General features: G+C 37.8%; 1 protein-coding gene across 2 annotated transcripts in view; it reads right to left on the reverse strand.

Annotated features, from left to right (window-relative positions):
• TEK (TEK receptor tyrosine kinase) overlaps positions 1-23,911 on the reverse strand; it is a 112,631-nt gene that overhangs the window by 32,079 nt on the left and 56,641 nt on the right. For both annotated transcript variants that reach the window (XM_081282064.1, XM_081282065.1), the window contains exons 5-10: positions 18,014-18,145; positions 17,395-17,535; positions 13,800-13,928; positions 9,931-10,082; positions 3,200-3,344; positions 39-200 (exon numbers count right to left, since the gene is read on the reverse strand). In XM_081282064.1, the coding sequence (XP_081138190.1) occupies positions 39-200; positions 3,200-3,344; positions 9,931-10,082; positions 13,800-13,928; positions 17,395-17,535; positions 18,014-18,145 (861 nt within the window). The remainder of the gene's footprint in view (positions 1-38; positions 201-3,199; positions 3,345-9,930; positions 10,083-13,799; positions 13,929-17,394; positions 17,536-18,013; positions 18,146-23,911) is intronic.

Below are 23,911 nucleotides of genomic sequence, written 5' to 3' on the forward strand. Positions count from 1 at the left end.
ATGTCATATCCCTTGGGCCCCTCCTGAACAAACCTTACCTTGAATGTGTCTCCAAGCCTCATAATGATTAACAGGTTTATACAGAAGTTTCTTGGATTTGATTGGCCCATCCCCAAAGTAAGGCTCAGAGCTGATGTTGATGATAGCAAAGTTATGTCCAGTGTCAATCACATTCGGTGCATTCAGGGGCTTTGGAAGAACTAAATAAAGTTAAAGCAATAACATTAGTCCTTAGGCTTTGGGGTTTTGTTGTTGTTCTTAATAGGGGTAGAGGAAGAGTGCTTTACATTTCCAAGTCCTCTTGGAGTTCTCTGCTCAGATTCAATGCTCTCTGAGCTCTCTTGCTTTGATCTTGTCCCTCCTACCCATTACCCAAAAAATTCTTCCCTAAAATACTCCTTAGCCCACACCCCTTCGGTGGATTCTCCTTATACATAGGATTAAAATCAAAACCTGTACCATGACCTGCCAGGCCTTGCATAATTGCTCACTCTAACTCCAAGCCTTCTCTTCCCTCATTCAGTACCCTCCAGTCCCATTTACCTTTTAGTTCACTTAATCGACAAGCACCTAGCTCCTTTCCCTCTCAGCCTCTCTGTTGATGTGCTGCAAGGAATCCACCTTCTATTATTCTCCCAGTTAACTCCTACTGAACATTCACCTTTTAGCTCTGATATGGCTTCATCACAGGAGGCTGTCCCAGAACCTCAATTAGATGCCTGTGTTATATGCTCTCAGAGAACCTCTACTTTTCTTTCCTTGTAATTTTCTGAGTTAATTATTCTAAGTTATTGTGATTATTTTATTGGTCTTCCTACCACGTCATGTATTCACTCACTCATATATATGCGCTTTTTTCTGTTTAACAAAACACAGATTTATTATTTTACAGTTGTGGAGGTCAGGAGTCTGACGTGAGTCTGACTGGGCTACCATGGAAGTGTCTGCAAGACTGTGTTCCTTACTGGAGGTTCTAGAGCAGAATCTATCAGAGACTACCTGCCTTCCTTGGCTCCAAGTCTCTTCCTCTACTTCAAAAGCCAACAAAGTCAGGTCTCTGCGACCCTCCTTCCACTATGATGCCTCTTTCTGGCTATGGTCAGGAAAGATTCTTGCCTTAAGTCTATCCAGTGGGCGTCCACTGGAGAGTCTAGAACAATCTATCCATCTCAATGACCATGCATTCTCAATGGAAGTGAGAGCAACTCCAAGAAGCTGAAAACTGGTTTTTGGAGGAATCAAAAAACTTAGATATTATAATAGATTGTAGACCTCCAAAGGGTCACAGTCCATAAATGGATGACAGTACAGCTGTAATGTTGAAACTTTATGGTGCTAGGAGTTTTAGAATAAAATTTTTAAAAGAGCTCCTCAGTCGAATGGTAATCAAAGAAGGTTGTAAAAACACTAGACTCTAAACTACTGTAGGGCAAAGACCATGAAGGTTTGTTCACCAGTACAGAACCTACCAGGTGCTCAATAAGTGTGTGTCAGTGAGTTTCCAGAAGCTCAATAGCTCCATTAGAAAGAGACCTTCTTGGGCTGGAGATGTAGCCCAATGGTAGAACACTTGCCTAGCATGTGTGAGGACCTGGATTCCATCCCCAGCACCTCAAAAGTGGCGGGGCGGGGGGAAGGTTTTCTTAGAAATACATACCTGGGTTTTCTTTCCCTCCTCAAGAATGTGTATTATATGATACGGAAGCTTCAGATATCAGGGGACAATTCAACATTCAGTAATTTTACTTTTCTTCTTTGCCTCAACACTTTGACTTAGAAGTGACCTTCAAGGCTACCCCACTTAAAATTGCAGTCATCTCTTCAGCCTGCCCCAGATTCCTTACCCCACTTCTGCTTTAGTTTCTTCCATGGCACTCAGCATTTTAACCAATGCTACAGGTTACTTATTTGCCATTTATTTCCCCAAAGGAATATAAGCAAGGTATAAGAAGTTATTTTGATCATATAAATTTTCTACTGAATAAAGAGATTTTGGCTTTTTTCTATAATTAAAAAATAAATAAATAAATAATGAGTCCAAGATGCTGTACATGGATTCTCAGGGCAGAGAATTAAAGTCTATGCAGTTGTGTTTATGACTCTGCTATTACTGACCTCCTTTTAAAACACTACTATGTTCTGAGTACTTATACCATTTCCTTTATTGAGGTTATATCTGGGATCTCCCAAAGGATTTCTAATTAAATAATGGGATGGACTAGATGCTATACAACTTTGGCCATCCTGCTTCCTCATCTGTAAAAGAGACTTCAAAAGCAAAATGGTCTAGAAAAGATAGTTCTGGTGTTGAGGTCAAGAGACCCAGATTTAAAACTAAGATTGGCCACTTATCAGCTGTGCTACCTCATACACTTTAAATCCTCTGAATTTGTTTCCTCACTGGAAAAGGAGATAAAAATATCTGCTGTCCAAGGCTCTTGCAAAGATTAAATAAGATGAAGTATGCAATGACTTAGTATTTAGATATTGTAATATCAGTGCCATTTGTAGAATTTATACCAGAGAGCTATTAGGTATTTTTGTCTAAATGAATTCATATGTCACTACCATATTTAAAATTCCTTGTTATGTCTATGAATGACCAGCCAAGTTAATTTGTATTTACCTCTAATTTATTATTTCCCTTCAAGCCACAAATGTATACATATTCACTCAGGTTAACTAAAAAATTTGAAATACCAATTTATAACAGGAAGAATGTCCACAACCCTGAATTCATGAACAATCATTCATATTAATTTTTTAAAATAGCTTCATACTAAGTGAGTGATCTTCCAAACAGATTCTCCAAATCATTCTTCATGATGAGTAGAAAGTCACAATGATGAAGCTAAACTTATTGAGAAAACTTACTGAAAAATGTCACAACGATGATGATAAAATAACTCTCAGGGGTTGAGAAAATAAGCTTCATTTATAAAGAATGGCTCATGGAGGTTAAGTTCATTTGTTCAAGACCACATACAAGATTACCAGCTGTTAGAGACAAAACTCAAACCCAAGGCTGTGTGACTTCAAAAATTATACTCTTGATCTTTTTATTCTACTTTCATGGACATGATTTTAATAAAAAAGGCTCAGTTCCTAAAAAATTCCTCAAAAGTATTTTGGTTCCCCAGCAATACATAAACACCACGCATCAAAGGTGTAAGATCTTCCCATGAAAAACGAAGCTTACCTTTAACAGAAATGTTGAAGGGCTTTTCCACCATCCCAGCTACTGTGTTCACACTGCAGACCCACACCCCTGAGTCAGGGGGGAGAATCCGGTGGATGGTGAATATGGCCACTGAGAAATGATCTGTGTGGTTAAAGTCGTTTGGCTGAAATAGTCACGTACAAAAAAAAATTAATTAAAACTTCTAGGGAGTCATAAACACAAAGGTCCAAAACACTGACCCCATCTCATTGTTTAATAAGTTTTCTAGGAGAGATTAAGTAGCTAAATGTAATGCTAATATAATTATGGCTTATTTCCAAAGCTATTGTAGTAGCCCTGAACGTTTATATTGGATGGATGCCCTCTCAGATCCTGCTGTTGTATTTATGTTTGGGAGTGTGAGGTAAACACAAGTGAGGAGTCTAATTCCCTTTAAACTGCGTCTGATAGCATTTGTTCTTTTCTGTTCTTATACCAAGATGGCTGGGTGGGAGGATAAGTGGTTTCCTAAGTATCTGAGGAGCTGTTGGGTGTGGATCATGGAAAAAGCCAGGGATCTGAAGACACATGGACCTTGGTTTACTTTTGATAAATTCCTAAGCTACTTAACCTCACCCTGTCAGTTTCCACTTCTGTAGAAAGGGGGACAGATAGGACTACGAAGCTATGGGTAGAGAGCAAGATGGTAGCTGAGTAGGAGGTTCCAGCAATTGTTTCCCCAGAGAAATTAATTTGAAGAGCTATTCACACACCAGACTGCTGTCACAAGAGCAAAAGAACAAATCAACATCAAAAGTCATAGAATAAAGGAAATAATTGAAATCAGGGCTAAAATGAATAAAATTGAAATTGAAAAAACAATTCAAGAGATCAACAAAACAAAAAGTTGATTTTTTGGAAAAAAATCAATAAAATTGATAAGCCCTTAGCCATGCTAATCATTAAGAGAAAGGAAAAATTTCTAAAATTTGTGATGAAAAAAGAAATATCACTATAGACACCACTGAAATACAGAGAATAATCAAACTATTTTGAAAATTTAATACTCCAAGAAAATAGAAAGTCTTGAAGATATCAACAAATTTCTAGTGAACATAAATGCAAAAGTGTTAATGAAATACTGGAAAATCGCATTCAAAAACACATTCAAAAGATAGTGCACCATGATCAAGTGGGTTTCATTCCAGGAATGCAAGGTTTTTTCAACATATGGAAATCAATAAATGTATTTCACCACATCAATAGATATAAAAACAAAAATCACAAGTTTATCTCAATAGATGCAAAAAAAAAAAAAAGCAGTTGACAAAATACAGCATCCATTCATGCTCCAAACACCAGAAAAACTAGGGATAGTAGGAATATACCTCAACATTGTAAAAGCTATATGTGCTAAATCCAAGGCCAATATCATTCTAAATGGAGAACAATTAAAAGCAGTCCCTCTAAAAACTGGAACAAGACAGGATGCCCTTTTTCAGTTCTTCTAGTTAACATGGTCCTGGAAACTCTAGCCAGAGCAATTAAGCCAAAGAAAGAAATTAAAGAGGAGTGCCCATGGGGTTGGGGTTGTGTCTTAGCAGTAGAGCGCTCACCTAGCATGTGTGAGGCCCTGGGTTCAATCCTCAGCACCATATAAGAATGAAATAAAGATAATGTGTCCAGCTACAACTAAAAAATAATAAGTATTTTTAAAATTTTTTAAAAAGAAATTAAAGGGATATATATAGGAAAAGAACTGAAACTATCTCTATTTGTTGACAAAATGATACTATATTTAGAAGACCCCAAAACTCCACCAGAAAACTTGTAGAATTCATAAATGAATTCAACAAAGTAACGTGATATAAAATTAACATCCATAAATAATTGTTTTCCTATACACAAATGATGAATCAGCCGAAAGAGAAATTAGAGAAACTATCTCATTCACAATAGCCTCAAAAAAAAAAAATCCTTGAGAATTAATCTAACAAAATAAGTGAAAGACCTCTACAATGAAAACTACAGAACACTAAAGAAAGAAATTAAAGAAGACCTTAGAAGACAGAAAAATCTCCCTGCTCTTGGATAGGCAGAATTAACATTGTCAAAATGGCCATACTACCAAAACCATTACATAGATTTAATGAAATTCTTATTAAAATACCGACAACATTCTTCATAGAAATAGAAAAAGCAATCATGAAATTCATTTGGAAAAAATAAGAGACCCGAAATAGACAAAGCAGTCCTTAGAGAGAAAAGTGAAGCAGGAGGCATCACAACACCAGACCTTAAACTATACTACAGAGCTATAACAACAAAAACAGCATAGTATTAGTACCAAAACAGACATGAAGACCAATGGTGCAGAAAAAAAGACATAGAGACAAACCCATATTAATACAGTTATCTCATACTAGACAATAGGCACCGTAAATATACATTGGAGAAAACATAGCCTCTTCAACAAATGGTGTGGGGAATCTGAAAATCCATATGTAGCAAAATAAAATCTAGCCCTTCTCTCACTCTGCACAAAACTCAACTCAAAATGGATCAAAGACCTAGGCATTAGACCAGAGACCCTACATGTACTAGAACAAAGTATAGGCCCAACACTGAATCATGTTGACTTAGGAACTTCCTCAATAAGACTCCTAAAGTGCAAAAAAAAAAAAAAAAAAATCTTTGCTACTTGCACCTCAAATAGAGAATTAATCTCCAGGATATATAAAGAACTAAAAAAAATTAACACACACATAAAAATAATCCAATTAATAAATTTGCAAAGGAACTAAATAGACATTTCACAGAAGAAGAAATATGAGGAGTCAACAAATATATGAAAAAATGTTCAACATCTCTGGCAATTAGAGAAATGAAAATTAAAACTACACTGCAATATCATCTCACTACAGTCAGAATGGCAACAATCAGGAATACAAGTAATAATAAATGTTGGTGAGGATGTGGGGGAAAAGGGACTCTCATACATTGCTAGTAAGACTGGAAATTGGTACAACCAATCTGGAAAGGAGTATGGAGATTCCTCAGATAATCTGAAATGGAACCACCATTTGACCCAGTTATCCCACTCCTTGGCATAGATCCAAAGGACTTAAAATCAGTATACTACACAGCCACATCAATGTTTACAGCAGGTCAGTTCACAAGAGCTAAACAATGAACCATCCTAAGTACCTTTCAATAGATGAATGGATCAAGAAAATGTGGTATATATACACAAGGGAATGCTACTCAGCCATAAAGAGAAATGAAATTATGGCACTTGCCAGTAAATTCACGGAACTGGAGACTATCATGCTAAGTAAAATAAGCCAATCCCAAAAAACCAGAGGATGAATGTTCTCCCTAATATGTAGATGTTAACTCACAATAAGCGGGCAGGGTTGGTGGTAGAGAAGAATAGAAGTACTTTGGATTATACAAAGGGGAATGAAGAGAAGGAAGGGGAAATGGGAATAGGAAAGACAGTAGAATGAATCAGACATTACTTTCCTATGTGCATATATGATTACATGACCAATGTTATTCCATAGGCAAGACAATGAAATGAATCTGACTTAAAGTTCCTAAGTACACACATAAATACACCACAATGAATCTCCACATTATGTACAACCACAAGACTGTGATCCTAATTAGAATAAGATGTACTGTTGGTAAAAATATATCAAAATATACTCTACTGACATGTATAACTTAAAAGAACTTTTTAAAAAATCCTAAAATTTTAAGAAACCATACACACACACTGCAGATGGCCAAAGAAATACTGAGCAAAAAGAATATAGTAGGAGGTTTTACAATACTTGACTTCAAACTAGACTACAAAGCTACAGATTTTAAAACAGCATTAGTCTTGGCACAAAATTAGACACATAGACCAATGGAACCATATAGAGAGCCTAGAAGTAAGCCCACACATCGGCAGCCAACTGATCTTGACTTAATTGCTGAGAATTTGCACTGGAAAAAAAGACAGTCTTTTCAGTAAGGAGGAAATTGGATATCCAAATGCAGAAGAACGAAACTACTCTCTCTCTCATCATATACAAAAATATAGAAAAATCAAATTAAAATGGAATAATAATTAATAAATGAATTAATAAATGAAGTAATAATTAAATCTATGAAACTACTAGAAGACTACACAAAGGAAGTTCTTGAGGACATAGGCCTGGGCAGGGTTTGAGAAGATCCAAAGCCCAGGAGACAGAAACAAAACTGGACATAGGCAATTACATCATAGTAGATAGCTTTTGACCTCAACAGAGATCAAAAGTATTGAAGTGAAAAGACAAGCTATATATGAGAGGGAACATTTGTAAACTATATATCTGACAAGAGATTATTAGTGGATGATACACTCGAGTAGACATTTCTAAAAGGAAAACATACAAATGGCCAACAGGTACATGAAATAATACTGAACTTCAGTGGTCATTAGAGATGTGCTGTGAGTCTCCCTATACTTTTCATTTTGTTCTTCTAGCTTATACTCACCACCGAGGTCTCAAAACCTCATTCCCGTTAGAATGTCTGTTAAAAAAAAAAAAAAAAAGCATAACCTTGCCACGTGTTGGCAAGGATGTGGAGAAAAGGAAAGGCTTGAACACTTCTGGTGGGAATGAAAATCAGTACAGCCATTGTAGACAACAGTATAGAGGTTTCTCAAAAAAAAAAATTAAAAATAGAAATACCATAAATTCCAATATTGGGTACATATCCAAAGGAAATGAACTCATTATGCTAAAGAGACATCTGCACACCCATGTTTATTGCAGTACTATTTACAATAGCCAATAAATGGAAACAACCTGTCTCCAACAACGGATGAATGAAGAAAATATGGCAGTAGACACAATGGAATACTATTCAGCCATAAAATGGTTGAAATCTGTCGTTCTTGATAACCTGGACGGAACTCGAGGTCATTATATTAAGTGAAATAATTCATGCACAAAAAAGGCAAGAACTACATGATCTAACTTCTATGGGAAGTCTAAAAAAAGTTCATTTCACAGAAGTTGAGAGTAGAATGTTTACCAGAGGCTGGAAAGAGTAGAGGGGAGGAAGGATGTGAAGATGTTGATTAACAGGTACTACATTAGCTGAGACTGGTGGAGAGGGGTGTAATCTCAGCTATCCTGAAAGCTGATGCAAGAGCAACACAAGTAAGAGGTCAGTCTCAGCCACTTAGTGAGAACCTGTTCCAAAATAAAATAAAAAGGGCTGTGGATATAGTTCAGTAATCAAGTGCCCCTGGGTTCAATCTCCAATGACAAAATATAAATGACAAAAAATAAAGAGAAGGGAATGGAAGGAAATAGAGAAAAGAAAAAAAAAGAGATACTGAAGAGCCCTTGCCTAGCATGAACAAGGCTCTATGTTCAATCCCAGTACCACAAAAAATAAGTAAGTAAATAAACAAATAAGAAAGAAAGAATGCACACACAATTCTATGATTAGATAGAAAAAAGATTTGTGGTTCTATTATCCAGTAAGTTGACTGGGTAGTGTTTGATAAGAATATGGATGTACTTACCTTCATTTGAACATTATACAATGTAAACATGTATCAAAGTATCATACAGTGACCTATGTACATGTACAATTTTATGTATCAGTTAAATTTTTTAAAATAAAAATAAAGGATTAAAAAATAAGTTAGAATAATATGATTCACTGTTACTGGAAGGTGGGCATTACTTCTACTAGCTCATGGTAAAGCCACCAAGATTTTTGGGAACTGTCCATTAGTTTCTTCTACCTAATGCATTCATTGTTTGGGATTAGGAACAACTGATGTGTGGACAATGGTAACGGAGAACTTTAAATACCCTGCTCCCAAGAGGTCCCTCATATCTGTCTTTAGTCAAGTTGATTTTTCGGTCATCTTTATTTCAAAATCTATAACTTTCTATTAGTTAATTAAGCCATTAACTTTCCAAGGATTGCTTATAACATGAAAAAATTTAGACTGGCTCCTTTCTCTGCTACATTTGGAATGGCTGGGAGAGAGAAAGGAAGATGTTGGATAGTTAGATCAGTCCTATCCAGCAAAATAGAAGTGCTGTGGCACAGCCCTAACTAGGAGAGCAAAGTGAAGATGTACAGGGAATCCTAAGAAAGGCACTCAGATCTAAGGGGTTCTGGGGAGCGTGGTTTCTGAAGTGGAGATGTGGAAAGGAGATTCAAGACCTTTCCATGTAGAGTCAAATGGATCACGCTGAACTTTCCTCTTCTATACTCCCATAATTGCTGCTCTGAAAAGCATGATAGGAGTAGACCAGTCAGTAAAACTCCATGTCCTAGTAGTACATGAATGTACGGGCCACCTTACATTTCCTTACATTTCCTGAATATGAGGAGTTACCGATGTGGGGATATGGTGAGGGCAGAGTCTTGCAGTGTGGCATGTATGCACAGTGTGGTATGTACATCCAGCTCGCCTCACAGAGTTGGACAGTTCTGTAGGACACCTTCCATCCTTGATACTCAGCTCCATTGACCCCGCAATGGTGGCACATTCCCAACCTCACACTGCAGAACTGGCCATGCAGAAGAAACTAGTGAGGCTGCTCTGAGTCTGTTCTGCATCCACCAGAATATGGCATTTTATCAAAGCATGCTGGCCAAGGAGGATGTAAACACTGAGTGAAAATCTAGCCTTGAGAGAGTGATTACCATAATGAAACCATCTCATGGTATTAGGAAGGCAGATTAAAAGTGGCTCTTACTTGGAGCACTGTCCCATCTGGCTTCACCAGGGTCATTTCTTCATTGGCAGGTAGTGGCCGGCCAGAGGCTTTGCAAATGGGATTAAATTTACCACTGTTTACTTCTATATGATCTGGCAAATCCTCTATCTTTGGCGTCATCCTTGGCATGCCTGAATGAAGAAAAGAGAGCCATGAAATCGGATCCTGAACCCAGCAGCAGCAGCAGTAATAATAATAATAATAATAATAATAATAATAATAATAATAATATAGCTAGTTCAGCAAGTCACGCACAGTGCAAGAGATTTACAAATATTTTATCATTACATAATAAACACGTGAGGTGGGTGCTATTGTGGTCTCCATTTTATAGATGAGGAGACAGAGGCTCCGAGGCCAGAATCAAGCCTAACCCTTTATAAATCTAACGTCTACACTCTTCACCATAGGGCTACGTTCTCTTAGTGGATCTAGGAGAAGGAGTCTCAATATTAAAATGATCATCATGGCCAAATCTTCCCCTGACCGTGCAGTTCAGTCCCTGTCTTGCTTATTAAGAGTATTATTTCAAAACCAAAAGGCAAATTCTAGTTTCTTCCACTTAGCAAATGACCATACAATGTTGCTAATCAACAGCATTATTCTTAGTTGGGGTAAATGAAAACTATCTCACTGATTGGGAAGTCTAAAAGTGACACATAAATTAGAAGGAAAATGTGATTTAAATAATAAACAGTTCAAAGAAGTGATGTGAAATGTAACTTCTCAATATCAAATTCTAGTCAGCAGCCAACTCCAAAGTAGTGCTGCCAATAATGAAGGGAAAAAAAATGTCTCTGGTATTAACAAAGGTAAAGGGATCAGACTTCCTTGCCTAATATCTGCACAGTAGAGAATGAATTATGCTGAAATGCAATTATATCATTCTGAACTTCAGGGTCTTAGGGAAACTTGCCATTTGTGATTTAAATGATCCATTGTTAGTATGTATGGGATATGGCTTAAGTGTGCCCTCCAAAGGTTCCTCTGCTGGTAACTTGATCCTTAGTGTTGGGTTTTAAATGTTGGGATCTAATGCAAGATAATTAGGAAATTAGGGGTGCCATCCTCAGAAGGTGTTAATGTGGTACTTTTGGGACCCCGTTTAGTTCCCTCAAGAGTAGGTTAATATAAAAACAGTGAGCTTGATCCCGGAATCTCTCTGCCTTCCTGCCATATCATGTGATCTCTTCTGTATACACTCCTGCCATCTGCCATGAAACTCACTAGAGCCCAAACAGATGGGACCACCCGATCTTGAAATTTCAGTTAAAGAAGTCTATTTTATAAAGTACCCAGTTTCAGGCATTTTGGTATAGCACAGAAAACAGATTGGCATAGGTCAGTAAAGGATATGGGAACTGATCGCCCCAAAACAATGTGGAGAAGGGAAGGAGGAAGAAGGCAAAACATTGATCCTTTCCCAATAAATCCTTTCCTAGTGACAAGACAATCCTGAGAAGGAAGCACACATCAATCCTAAAAATGGCAGTCCCTGGATAAACATTGATCCTTTACTATACAATAACCCCTGGAGGAAAAAAGATAAGCACTGAGACCCTCCATTCCTGCCCAGTAAAAACAAGTTTCAAATTCTCACAACCTATTTCCTAAGGACCCAAACTGACATGTTCTGTCAATAATTAAGTCACACCTCAGTGTAACCTATAAAACCCAGGCCCCTCTTATAACCAGTGGCTGTTTTCTACCCAGAAAATGAGCCCCTCTGATGCGTTACTCCACTGCTGAATAAAAGGCCTTGCTGATCCATGAAGTCTGCTCTCATCCTGGTTATTTGTGTTTTCATTATGGTGCTGAAACCATTTTAATTATTTTTGCTTATAAGCAAAACTTGTCTAACACTTAGTAAAATATAACAGGAGACAGAGGTGCCCTAAGAGCAGCAGTAATTTATGTGCTCCTGCATATTGGTGGTGGGAAAAGGTGAAGTCAAGGTAAATACATCAATATTGATATTTCATCCTGATATCTCATTTCTCAGGCTTAAATTGACATGGATAGACATGATTAGAAAAGCTACAGAATTTTGGAATCTAAGTAGCTGTTCAAGGAGGAATTTTTTAAAAAGTACTTTGACACTTTAAAAGCATTCCATTCCTTTATTCTTGCATTTTTTGAAGTTGGTCAGAGGTGAAGGGGATGTGCTTGAGGAGTGGGGAATAGTGGAAGGGAGCTGCTCTTTGAAAGCAGGGACTTAGGGAGAGTGCAAACCTGTGTTAGGGTCGCCCAAGCAGAAGCATACATTTTGCAGCATGAACCTTAGAACAGAAAGGAAGCAGTAAAGTAAAAAATACAAATTCTTTAACTTATGAATTGCCTGTTTTCAATTCAATTCCCTGGTACCTAAGGCATTTCCTTCCCTTCTCAGCACTTAATCTCTGCCCGGCTGCTAAGTCCAGACTTAGAAAAAAGAAAATGTATAAAGCTAAAGAGTTTAAAAGCCTTTGGGAAAACCAATTTTTGATATCCTCCTCCCTATATTTCTGATTTCAAAACTAACAAGAGAAAAGACTCTGACTGTCTTAATCTGAGTGTAGATTTCACTGAATGTATATCTTTTTTAAAAATTATGATTGAAGAAGTAACATTTTTTATATTTTTAAAATTTGAAAATATATAAAAGGTATGCCTCTCAATTTAAAAAAAAAAAAAGCATATTTTGTGGGTATTGATTAGCAAACTTTCTGTAAGGAAAGCAAGTATTTTTAGCTCTACAAGCCACATTCTCTGTAGTAACTGTACAGTCTGCCCTGGTAGCATAACAGCAGCCAGTGTCTGTATATGGTAAATTAACAGGTGTAGCTGTGTTCCAATATAATTTTTATTTACAATAACAGTAGAAAATGAAAAAGAATTAGATACTGATACGTTCTATAACACAAACTTAAAAAATAAGGTAATGGAAATGAAAGAAGCTAACTACAAAAGATCATATGATTCTTTATTTTTATTGGCATAAAATCTTTATAGACAAAGTAAATTAATGATTGTCAGATACTTGGAGGGTATAATAAAATTTATTGCTAATCGATACAAGAGGTTTGGGTTTTGCATGTTGAAAATGTCCTAAAATTAGATTATGGTTATAATTGCACAATTCTAAATATACTTTAAAAACATTGAACTGTAGATTATAATTGTAATAGACATTATTATCCAAAGTACATGTATGAAGACACAAATTGGTGTGAATATACTTTGTATACAACCAGAGATATGAAAAATTGTGCTCTATATGTGTAATAAGAATTGTAATGCATTCTGCTGTCAAATATAAATAAAAAATTAATTTTAAAAAGTGAGCATATGGAATAATAATTATATCTCAAGAAATCTGTTAAAAACAGTGGGTTGAATTTGATCTGTGAGTCTGAATATGCTGACTTCTACTCTAGGGTAATTTCTGAACTAGGATTATTTAAAATCTCATCTTGAGTCTAATCTTTATTAAATGTTTTATTTTTTTCTCTTTTTGAAAGTATGCTTTGTCCAAATCCCTCCAAATAACTCTTTCCCTGTTATGTAATTCAGGGGAATGCCTGGTTCTAGGGAAGGGAAAAGAGGCCACGGAGCTCTCTAGGGCCTGTCCTCACTTGCTGTGCAACAAAGAGAACAGGGTTTCCTCCTGGTGGAAAGAGGAATTTAAAGATAGAATAAGGACCAAAGAAGAGAATTTGAATGCTAATTTTTAAGTTTTACAATAAATTCTTCTTAACTTCTGGAGGGAAATGGAAGTAGTGGGAGGATTCTGGGGCAAGAGCCCCACCAGGACAGCTCTGTGGAGACGCAGTGAGCATGCCCCTGTCTACAGTGTTACCTTGCTTTACCTTCTCTCTCACACTGGAGCCCTTGCCATCCTGGAGAGCAGAGACACCCTTGGAACCGGTCGCACGTCTCCCCATTAGTGCAGCTGCACCTCAGCTTACAATCTGGCCCATAATAACCAGGGAGGCATGCTGTAAACGAAGACATCACAACCACTGTTAACACAGGGAAAGGAGGAAACGGAGGCTGAGAGTAACTGGTTCTAGTTTTCCCTCCCAGCTATCAACTGTGCTGATTCATATAAGGTAGTAAGTGATTGATGTGAATTACCAGGAACTTAAAAGGTTGGAGAGTTCTGCTTCCAAAGAGTTGAATAAGTTCCTACCAGAAAAAAAAAAAAATTGAAAGCACTGAAACATAGAAAAAAAGAAAAAAGAAAGAAAAACAGAGAAAATGAAATTTGAAAGACATAATGGTATGTTTCTCATTTTTCAGCTTTTTGCTTAATTCTTGGGTACAACTGACACCACACAGGGTGATTAAAACTCCAAAGAAAACCTGTAGTCTTACTGGCCTGACAAATCAGAGGACAGAGCTGGGACAACTATAGCCACTGGAGTGTAAGAGGGAAAACCTCAGAAAGGGAGAATCAGAGAGAAGACTCAAATCTTTGGCTGACCCTTGAACCACACATATTCAGGACCGATTCAAAGTAGCCCAGCTAAAGATTAAAGACCTGACCTGAGTTTGACCTGACAACTAAGAGTCAAAGTTTGCAGCTCAAGTTCTACCTAGTTAATTGCTTATGAAAGTAAAACAAAATCAACATTCCTCAAAGGAATCAAAGCAACTCCGGAGGCTGACGCAGGAGGATAGCAAGGTCAAGTCCAACCAGGGCAACTTAGAGAGACCTTGTCTCAAAATTAAAAATAAAAGGGGCAAAAGTGTAGCTTAGTGGTGAAGCACTGTTTACAGTACTTAGTACTATAAACATGTAGGTCAGTGGATCAGAGAGCCCATAAATAAATCCACATATTTACTGTCTAATGATTCTACACAGGTACCAAGAACACAAAATGGGGAAAGGATAATCTCTTTAACAAAAGATGCTGGGAAACTAGATAACCACACACACACACACACACACAAAATTAGATCTCCATCTCTCCCCATATACAAAAATCAACTCAAGGTAAATTAAAGACTAAAACGTAAGACCTGAAATTATAAAACTACTAGAAGAAAACATTCTGAAAATCTTTTTGACACCAGTCTGGGCAATTTTGGGTTTTTTTTTTTTTTGACATGATCCTAAAAATACAGAAAACAAATGCAAAAAATAGACAAATAGGATTGCATCAAATTAAAAATCTTTGACACAGCAAAGAAAACAACAGAGTTAAGAAGCAATGAATAGAATAGTAGAATGTATTTCCAAACTATACATCTGATAAGGGGTTAATATCCCCAATACATAAAGAACCCAACTAAAAAGCACGAAATTAATCTGATTAAAAATGGGCAAAGGAAGGTTAATGAATGGAGTTGGAGAACATCATCCTAAGCAAAGTAATCCAATCCCCAAAACCCAAAGTCCGAATGTTCTCTCTGATAAGTGGATGCTGACCCATAATTGGGGGAGGGGGCGCATGGGGAGAATGGAGGAACTTTGATTGGGCAAAGGGGATAGAGGGGAGGGGAGGGGAGGGGAGGAGAGGAGGCATGGGAGCAGGAAAGATGGTGGAATGAGAAGGACATCATTACCTAGGTACATATATGATTGCTCTTATGGTACAGCTCTACATCGTGTACAACCAGAGAAATGAATAGTTGTGCTCCATTTGTGTATAATGATTGAAATGCATTCTGCTGACATGTATAACTAATTAGAACAAACTTTAAAAATGCCCAAAGAATGGGCAAAGAATCTGAATAGACATTTCTCAAAAGATAACATACAAATGGCCAACATGTATATGAAAAACTGTTTGATATCATTGATTGTCAGGAAAGCACATTTCAACAATGAGCTATCACCTTGCAACCTGTTAGAATAACTATTATCAATAAGACAAGAGGTAAGTGTTGGTGAAGATATAGAGAAAAGGAAACCCTTGCACATTGTTGATTGGAAAGTAAATATGAATAACAATGTGGAAATTCCTTTAAAATATAAAAAAATAGAACTCTCATATTGTTTTAGTCAACCTTTTCACTGCTGTGATGAAAACACTTGGCAAGAAGAATGTTAGAGGAAGAATGTTTATTTTGGAGCTCACAGTTTTGGAGGTTTCTGTCCATACATGGCTGGCTCCATTGTTCTGGGCCCAAGATGAGGCACAACATCAGGGCAGAAGGACACAATGAAGGAAAATAGCTCAAGAGCTTAAGGCAGGACAATCAGAAAGCAGAGAGACAGCTCTTGCTCACCAGGGACAAAATATAAACCCCAAAGGCACATCCCGAGTGACCTAAATCCTCCAGTCACACCCTATCTGCCTATAGTTACCACTCAGTTAATCCCTATCAGTGGATTAACACACTAATTAGGTTAAAATTCTCATCACCCTACCATTTCACCTCTAAACTTTCTTGCACTGTCTCACACATGAGCGTTTGAAGAACACTTCATATCTAAACCATAACACATGCGATCCAGTAATCTTACTTTCTGGAAATGAAATTGATATCTCAAAAAGGTATGTGCTCTCCCGTATTCCTTACAGCATTACACACACACACACACACACACACACACACACACACACACAGAGGAGTAATATTCATTCCTAAAAATGATAGGAGATCCTGTTATTTTTGAAAACATGGTTAAATATGGAAGATATGATGTAAATGAAATAAGCCAGGCACAGCAGGGCAGAGACTACATGATCTCTCATAAGTGGAATCTAAAAAAGTCAAACTCATAGAAGCAAAGTCCAATAGTAGATACCATCAACTGGGGGTGGGAGAGGGCAGGATGTTGGTCAAATGGTGCAAAGTTTGTTTTGCAGGATGAATAGTTCTGGAGATGTACAGCATAGTAGCTGCAGTTAATAAACACTATATTGTGCATTTGAGATTTTCTAAGAGAATAGGTCTTAAATATTGTCATCACAGACACAAAAAGATAATTATGTGAGGGAACAGAGATGTTAGTTAACTTGATGACTGTAATCACCAAATGCTTGAATAAGGTCCATAGATGATAAGATCATAACTTTTTCATTTTTGAAGCTTGGTTTGGATCTGACCCCAAAACTGATTTTTGTGGTTCACTGAAATACAACAAACACACACACATCTTCCAAGATCTTCTTATTCAAAGACTGATCTAAAATTCAACAGAAATAGAAGCATCTGGAACCTTGTTAGAAATGCAGAACCTCAGGCCCCATTCCAAACCTACCAAATCACAACCTGTGTTTTAATACAATCCCCAGGTGATGTGTCTGAGATGCACTATGACATGCATAGTCTCGTTATGAAAGCATCATTTCTCTTGAATGAAAGCATCTGTGATTTAAAACCCTGTATCCCAGCAACAGATGGTTGACTGTGCTGTCCAGGTGGGTCCTACTTTGATTCCCAGCAAACTGCATCTCCTTTGCACACCAGCTAGAATGTTTTACCATCAAGGGAGTGACCGGTGCATACCTTCATTGCACTGCAGACCCTTCCAGCCTGTGGCACAGGAACAGCCATAAGGGTCTGGGAGACAGAACACATAGGACTTGCATCCCTCTGGTCCACTACACCTTTCTTGACAAGTTCTGCCGAATGTGTGTAGTTCACAAGCTTTGGGGGAACAAAAAAAAAAAGCTGATTGAGAGCCCAATTACAACTACTTGAAATGAAGGATTTTTTTAAAAAAGGAATCTCTCAGACAGGTGAACAGAAAAGGTAGTCTGATCTCAGACTACTAGGCTTGGGCAGGATGAGCACACATTTATGGCCCATTTTACACACAGTCTACTGCCTCACAGACAGGATATCAAGGCTGCCACTTGGTTTCACAAGTTATACACTGCACAAACCAAGGTGATAACATTCACATTATAGGCATCATGGACTTGTGTATTCGTTATAGCTTTAGAGTGGCTGGTAATAAAGCATCTTTTGGAAAGGGTATCATTTTTTAATTCTTGCAAAGGCAGCATATAGACTAATAGAAGCCATTTAGCTTCCATTCTTGATGCCCAGATTTAGAATTCTAGATCTGATTAGTGATTGCTTTTTAAATCCACAGCTTACTCATCAAGGACTCTCTACTTACCCTTCTCACATGTCCTTCCCATAAATCCAGGAGGGCAAATACATTCCCCAGTATCTTCATGGCAGACACCATTGTTCATACAAGCAGTACAGACATGCTGACATTCAGGTCCCCACTTCTGAGCTTTGCATCCTTTTTTATGAGAAACAAGGTAGTGGTGAGCAAAGTACAATCACTCAACAAACATTTACTGAGCACCCATTATGTGTCAATCATTTTAGTGGACATGGGTAAATGAAGATAAAATAGCCTCTACTCCTCACCCTAATAGTCTAACATAGGAGATATAACTAAACAGTAACTAATGATAGAAAAAAAGACAAGAAATACTAAATCTTATCTTGCAGGTACAAGAGGGCACAAATGAAAGCTTCCCAGAGGACATGGGATAGGAGTGGAATTTGTAGGACCACCTTAGCAGCAAAAAACACAAGGTTGGAAAACGTGTGGCAGGCAAAGGCAAGGCATGGGAAAAGAGTCTGGCATGTTCAGGGAGCTGCAGGTGCCATTAGAGACTGTAGCCTTAATTTTTAAAGTGTGGTCCCTGATAGGCAGCATCTCCATCACCAGAGAATCTCATAGAAATGCAAACTTCAGACAGATCCTCTACCCACAACCTGTTAAATGAGAAACTCTGATGTCAGCCTAGTAGTCTATGCCGAAAAAGCCTTCGCAGTGTTCCTCTCGTATGCAAGAGTTTGAGAACCACTGGTCTTGAGTACATGAAGGAGGGATAAGGCAAACAAGGAAGAAGCAGCCTAGGACATCCACCTCACAGCAAACAAGTGAAACAAGAGACACAAGCCAATAGCACAAGGATGGGGAATTCAAGAATCATCTTTCCTGGTAACTTCCCTCCAACACTTGGCTATTTTAAGTTGTTCATGAGGTCTGAGGTTACCTTCTTATATAAGGAACACCCAACAGGTCTGGGATGATGCTTTGTGGTCAGGAATTTGGTTTCATTTCTCATTTAGAAGGAATTAGTCTTTGTCCCTGAATGTTAATCTCACAGAGGTGAGCTTGGACCTGTGCCTATAGCGGATGCAACCTGGCCATCTCTTATCGCAAGAATGCCTGGCTATCAGTATTCTAAAATAATCAGGAGAGATTATTCTCTCCTGTCAACAGAGACCATTTCTTACAGCCTTCCATGTAATAAAGCCACAAATTGTGGAAAAGCCAATATTTATATTCCTTAATAAAGAGAGGAAGGGTCTGCACAATTAATGATTTCTCAAGAGCCAGACCACAGGCTGTTTAAAATGATGGTAGACAGTGTACATGGAACTGTCCTCCAGCCCTGTGCCTACCCACAGAGCTAACCCAGACTCACTCCTGATCCCAGAAAGGAAGAAAAAATAAAGCTTCAGGGGACAATAGGGTGATCTCTTAGGGATGGGGAAGTCAGGACTTTGTTGATAACCAACAAGTATGCAATTAGGCATCTGTGATTTTCTTCAAAATCTTGTGATTCTGTATTTTAAGATGACAATATTCCTTGCACAAAGAAAAAAAAAACTACTGTGAAAATTTTTTTGTCAGGGAGAAAATTTATACTGAAAAGAAATGCAATAAGTGTAATCAATGTTATTTTTTTAAATGTTTATTTTTGTAGTTGTAGTTGGACACAATAACTGTTTATTTATATGTAGTGCTGAAGATCGAACCCAGGACCTTACACGTGTGAGGCGAGTGCTCTACAGCTGAGCCATAACCCCAGCCCCACCAATGTTATTTTTAATACAAAATCTTTTAAGCTCCTAGTCTACAATTCATCCCAGAAAGATACTCTCCAGCTATATGAGGGGAACAAAAGCCTTCAGCTTCCATCATTTCTTACTAAATATCAAAGAAATCATACCGGGGGAAATATTCTCAAATAGGATGATTTTGGCCCAATTCAAACTTCCTTAGATTGATTTCAGATATTAGCAGTGTTTCTTAAATAGTCTCATTAAAACTCCTTGAGCTCGGAGGGCCCACCGGCTCCCGGGTCCGCAGCGGAGCTACTGGACCCGCCGCGGCCGCGCCGAAGGAGGGCGGGGAGTGGACCATGTGAATGGGCTTCGGAGCCTGAGCGCCGCACAGTGTTTTAAAGAAGCAGGATGCTGCTCTAGATGTGGAAAAAAAATCAGTCCTACCGCTGTTTTAGAAGACATGTGGTGTATATAAAGTCTGTGATAGTTGGCGGAAATTTTGACAAACAGCTGTGACTCAGCATTAATCCATCTGGCTGAAACAACTGGTCAGCCCTTCTCATCCTACAGAGGTAAATGCCTACCGAGCCTTCATAAGTAGTGGCCACAGGTTTGAAACGGGGCTTGGGAGAGTCAGTAAGGACCCACCCGTTGCATTGGTCGCCCGGCAAAGGGAAACGAACTGCCGCCATTTGCAAGAGACACCACTATGGCAGAGAAATGACATCATCAGACAGCGGCGGAGGAGATAACTTAATTGAAACCTGAGGCTACAGGTGTGTAATTTCCTAGCCTTCCCTCTCCACACATCGGGGAAACCTTAAGGGCCCCTCCCAGCTCTCCCGTAAGGGCACCTCCCAGCTCTCCCGTGAGTGCGACAGCCAGCCCGAGGGAATCAGAGGTGGCGCGGGACGCGAGGCGCGGAACTACCGCTCCCACCAGGGCTGACTGCTGAGGTCTCTTGCACCAGCTACCGGGGGAGTGGCTACCGGATGGCAAGTAAAATTCGCTGAGGATTCTCAGCCCCAAGCTCTACAAACTTAGGGTCTGAGGGAATGGCAAACAGGGAGAGTGTGCCCAGTCGTTCATGAAAACAGGGCTCCCGGGAGCAGCAGACCTGGCGTGTAGCCAGTATTGTGATGAGCGGCACCCGTGACAGGGGCCTGGCTAGAGGAAAAGTGGGAAGTGACTAGACACAAGAGGAGGCCCTAGGCACTCAGGATTGGAGACTCGCCCAGTCTGGGAGGAGCTGCTGCACAGTGATTGGTTCCCACATATTGACAGGAGAAACTTGACCTGGTGGGCACAGCGCCACCTACTGGAAGAGAAGTTAATCAAACTCTAAGACTGCATTTATTAGGTTTTTTTTTTGTTTCTTTTTCCTTTTTTTCTTTTCTCTTTTTTTTTTTTTTTGATTTGGGTTTTTCGTTCATTTTCATTTTTCTTTCTTGTTGTTTTTTTAATTTTTTTTACAATTTTTTTTAATTTTTTTTCTTCTAATTTTAATTTTAATTTTTTTATTATTATTATTATTTTAATTTTTTTTCTTTTTTTATTTCCTATTTTTTTCTTCTTTTGTCTTTACATTTTTCTTATCCCCCCTTCCTTAAATTCTACCTGCTTACTCTCATTCTCTTTAGTGACTTCTTCCCTTCCCTTCTAATACCTTTCCTCCCAAGCATCTAATAAATTTATAGGAGTAAACAGTAACTCAGCAGTCAAACAGAACAAGAAGTAACATGAGAAGCTTCAAAAAGCAAGGAAGAAAAGGAGTACAAACAATGCAGGACAGCCTAAATATTCAGGAGGACCTAGAGTCATCAGAAAAATGGTCATATAAAGAACTCAAGGAACACCTTAGACAGATGGAATGGAACCTTAAAGAGGATACAAGACAGCAAATTCAAGCAGCGAAAGAACACATTGAGAATGAATCACATAAACAGATAAAAGAAGAAGTTAAGCATCTTTATCAGGAGATAGAGATTATCAAAAATAATCAAACAATAATTCTAGAAATGAAGGAAACGATAAACCAAATTAAAAACTCAATTGAGAGTATCACTAACAGAGTGGAGCAAGTAGAAGCCAGAACATCAGATAATGAAGACAAAATATATCATCTTGAAAAGAGTCTAGCCAACTCAGAAAGGCTGGTAAAAAATCACGAGAAAAACATCCAAGAGTTATGGGATAACATAAAAAAACCAAACTTACGAGTTATCGGGATAGAAGAAGGTACAGAGATTCAAACTAAGGGAATGAGTAACCTGCTGAATGAAATAATTACAGAAAACTTTCCAGAAATAAAAAAGGAAACAGATATACAAATTGAAGATGCATACAGGACACCGAGCACACAAAATCACAGTAGACCAACGCCAAGACACATTGTTATGAAGATATCCAATATACAGAACAAAGAGAAAATATTAAAAGCTGCAAGAGAAAGGAGACAGATTACATTCAGGGATAAACCAATAAGGTTAACAACGGATTTTTCATCACAGACACTGAAAGCAAGAAGGTCATGGAACAATGTATTTCAAACACTGAAAGACAATGGATGCCAACCAAGAATTCTGTATCCAGCAAAATTAAGCTTCAGGTATGACAACGAAATAAAAATCTTTCATGATAAACAAAAGTTAAAAGAATTTGCAGCCAGAAAACCAGCATTGCAAAGCATTTTGAGCAAAACACTACACGAGGAAGAAATGAAAAACAATAACCAAAACCATCAGTGGGAAGTGCCTCAGTAAAGACAGAGGGCGAGGGGAAAGATAATCATGGAGAAACAAACTAAATTTTTTAAAAAAAGGATAAACAATCAAACATGGATAGAAGTACAAACCATATATCAATAGTAACTCTGAATGTTAATGGCTTAAACTCTCCAATAAAGCGACATAGGCTGGTAACATGGATTAAAAAAACAAATCCAACAATATGCTGCCTCCAGGAGACACATCTGATTGGAAAAGACATACACAGACTGAAGGTGAAAGGATGGCAAAAAATATACCACGCACACGGTCCTCGTAAGGAAGCAGGGGTGGCCATCCTCATATCGAATAAAATCGACTTCAAGACTAAGTTAATCAAAAGGGATAAAGAAGGTCATTATATACTGTTAAAAGGAACCATTCACCAACAAGACATAACAATTATCAATATTTATGCACCAAATAATGGTGCTGCAACATTCATAAAACAAATTCTCCTCAAGTTCAAGAATCAAATAGACCACAACACAATAATTATGGGTGACTTCAACACACCTCTCTCACCATTGGACAGATCCTCCAAACAAAAGTTGAATAAAGAAACTATAGAACTCAATATCACAATCAATAACCTAGACTTAACTGACATATATAGAATATATCAACCATCATCAAATGGATATACTTTTTTCTCAGCAGCACATGGATCCTTCTCAAAAATAGACCATATATTATGCCATAGGGCAACCCTCAGTAAATATAAAGGGGTGGAGATAATACCATGCATTTTATCTGATCATAATGGAATGAAACTGGAAATCAATGATAAAAGAAGGAAGGAAAAATCCTACATCACATGGAAAATGAACAATATGTTACTGAATGATCAATGGGTTACAGAAGACATAAAGGAGGAAATCAAAAAATTCTTAGAGATAAATGAAAATACAGACACAACATATCGGAATCTATGGGACACAATGAAAGCAGTTTTAAGAGGAAAATTCATCGCCTGGTGGTCATTCCTCAAAAAAAGAAAAAACCAACAAATAAATGAGCTCACACTTCATCTGAAAGCCCTAGAAAAGGAAGAGCAAAACAACAGCAAATGTAGCAGAAGGCAAGAAATAACTAAAATCAGAGCGGAAATCAATGAAATTGAAACAAAAGAAACTATTGAAAAAATTAACAAAACTAAAAGTTGGTTCTTCGAAAAAATAAATAAGATCGACAGACCTTTAGCCATGCTAACGAAGAGAAGAAGAGAGAGAACTCAAATTACTAACATACGGGATGAAAAAGGCAATATCACAACAGATGCTACAGAAATACAGAAGACAATTAGAAATTATTTTGAAAACCTATATTCCAATAAAATAGAAGATAGTGAAGACATCGATAAATTTCTTAAGTCATATGATTTGCCCAGACTGAGTCAGGAGGATACACACAATTTGAACAGCCCAATATCA

This window comes from Spermophilus citellus (genome assembly GCF_964194105.1).
Source record: "Spermophilus citellus genome assembly, chromosome: 2".
NCBI lineage: Eukaryota > Metazoa > Chordata > Mammalia > Rodentia > Sciuridae > Spermophilus > Spermophilus citellus.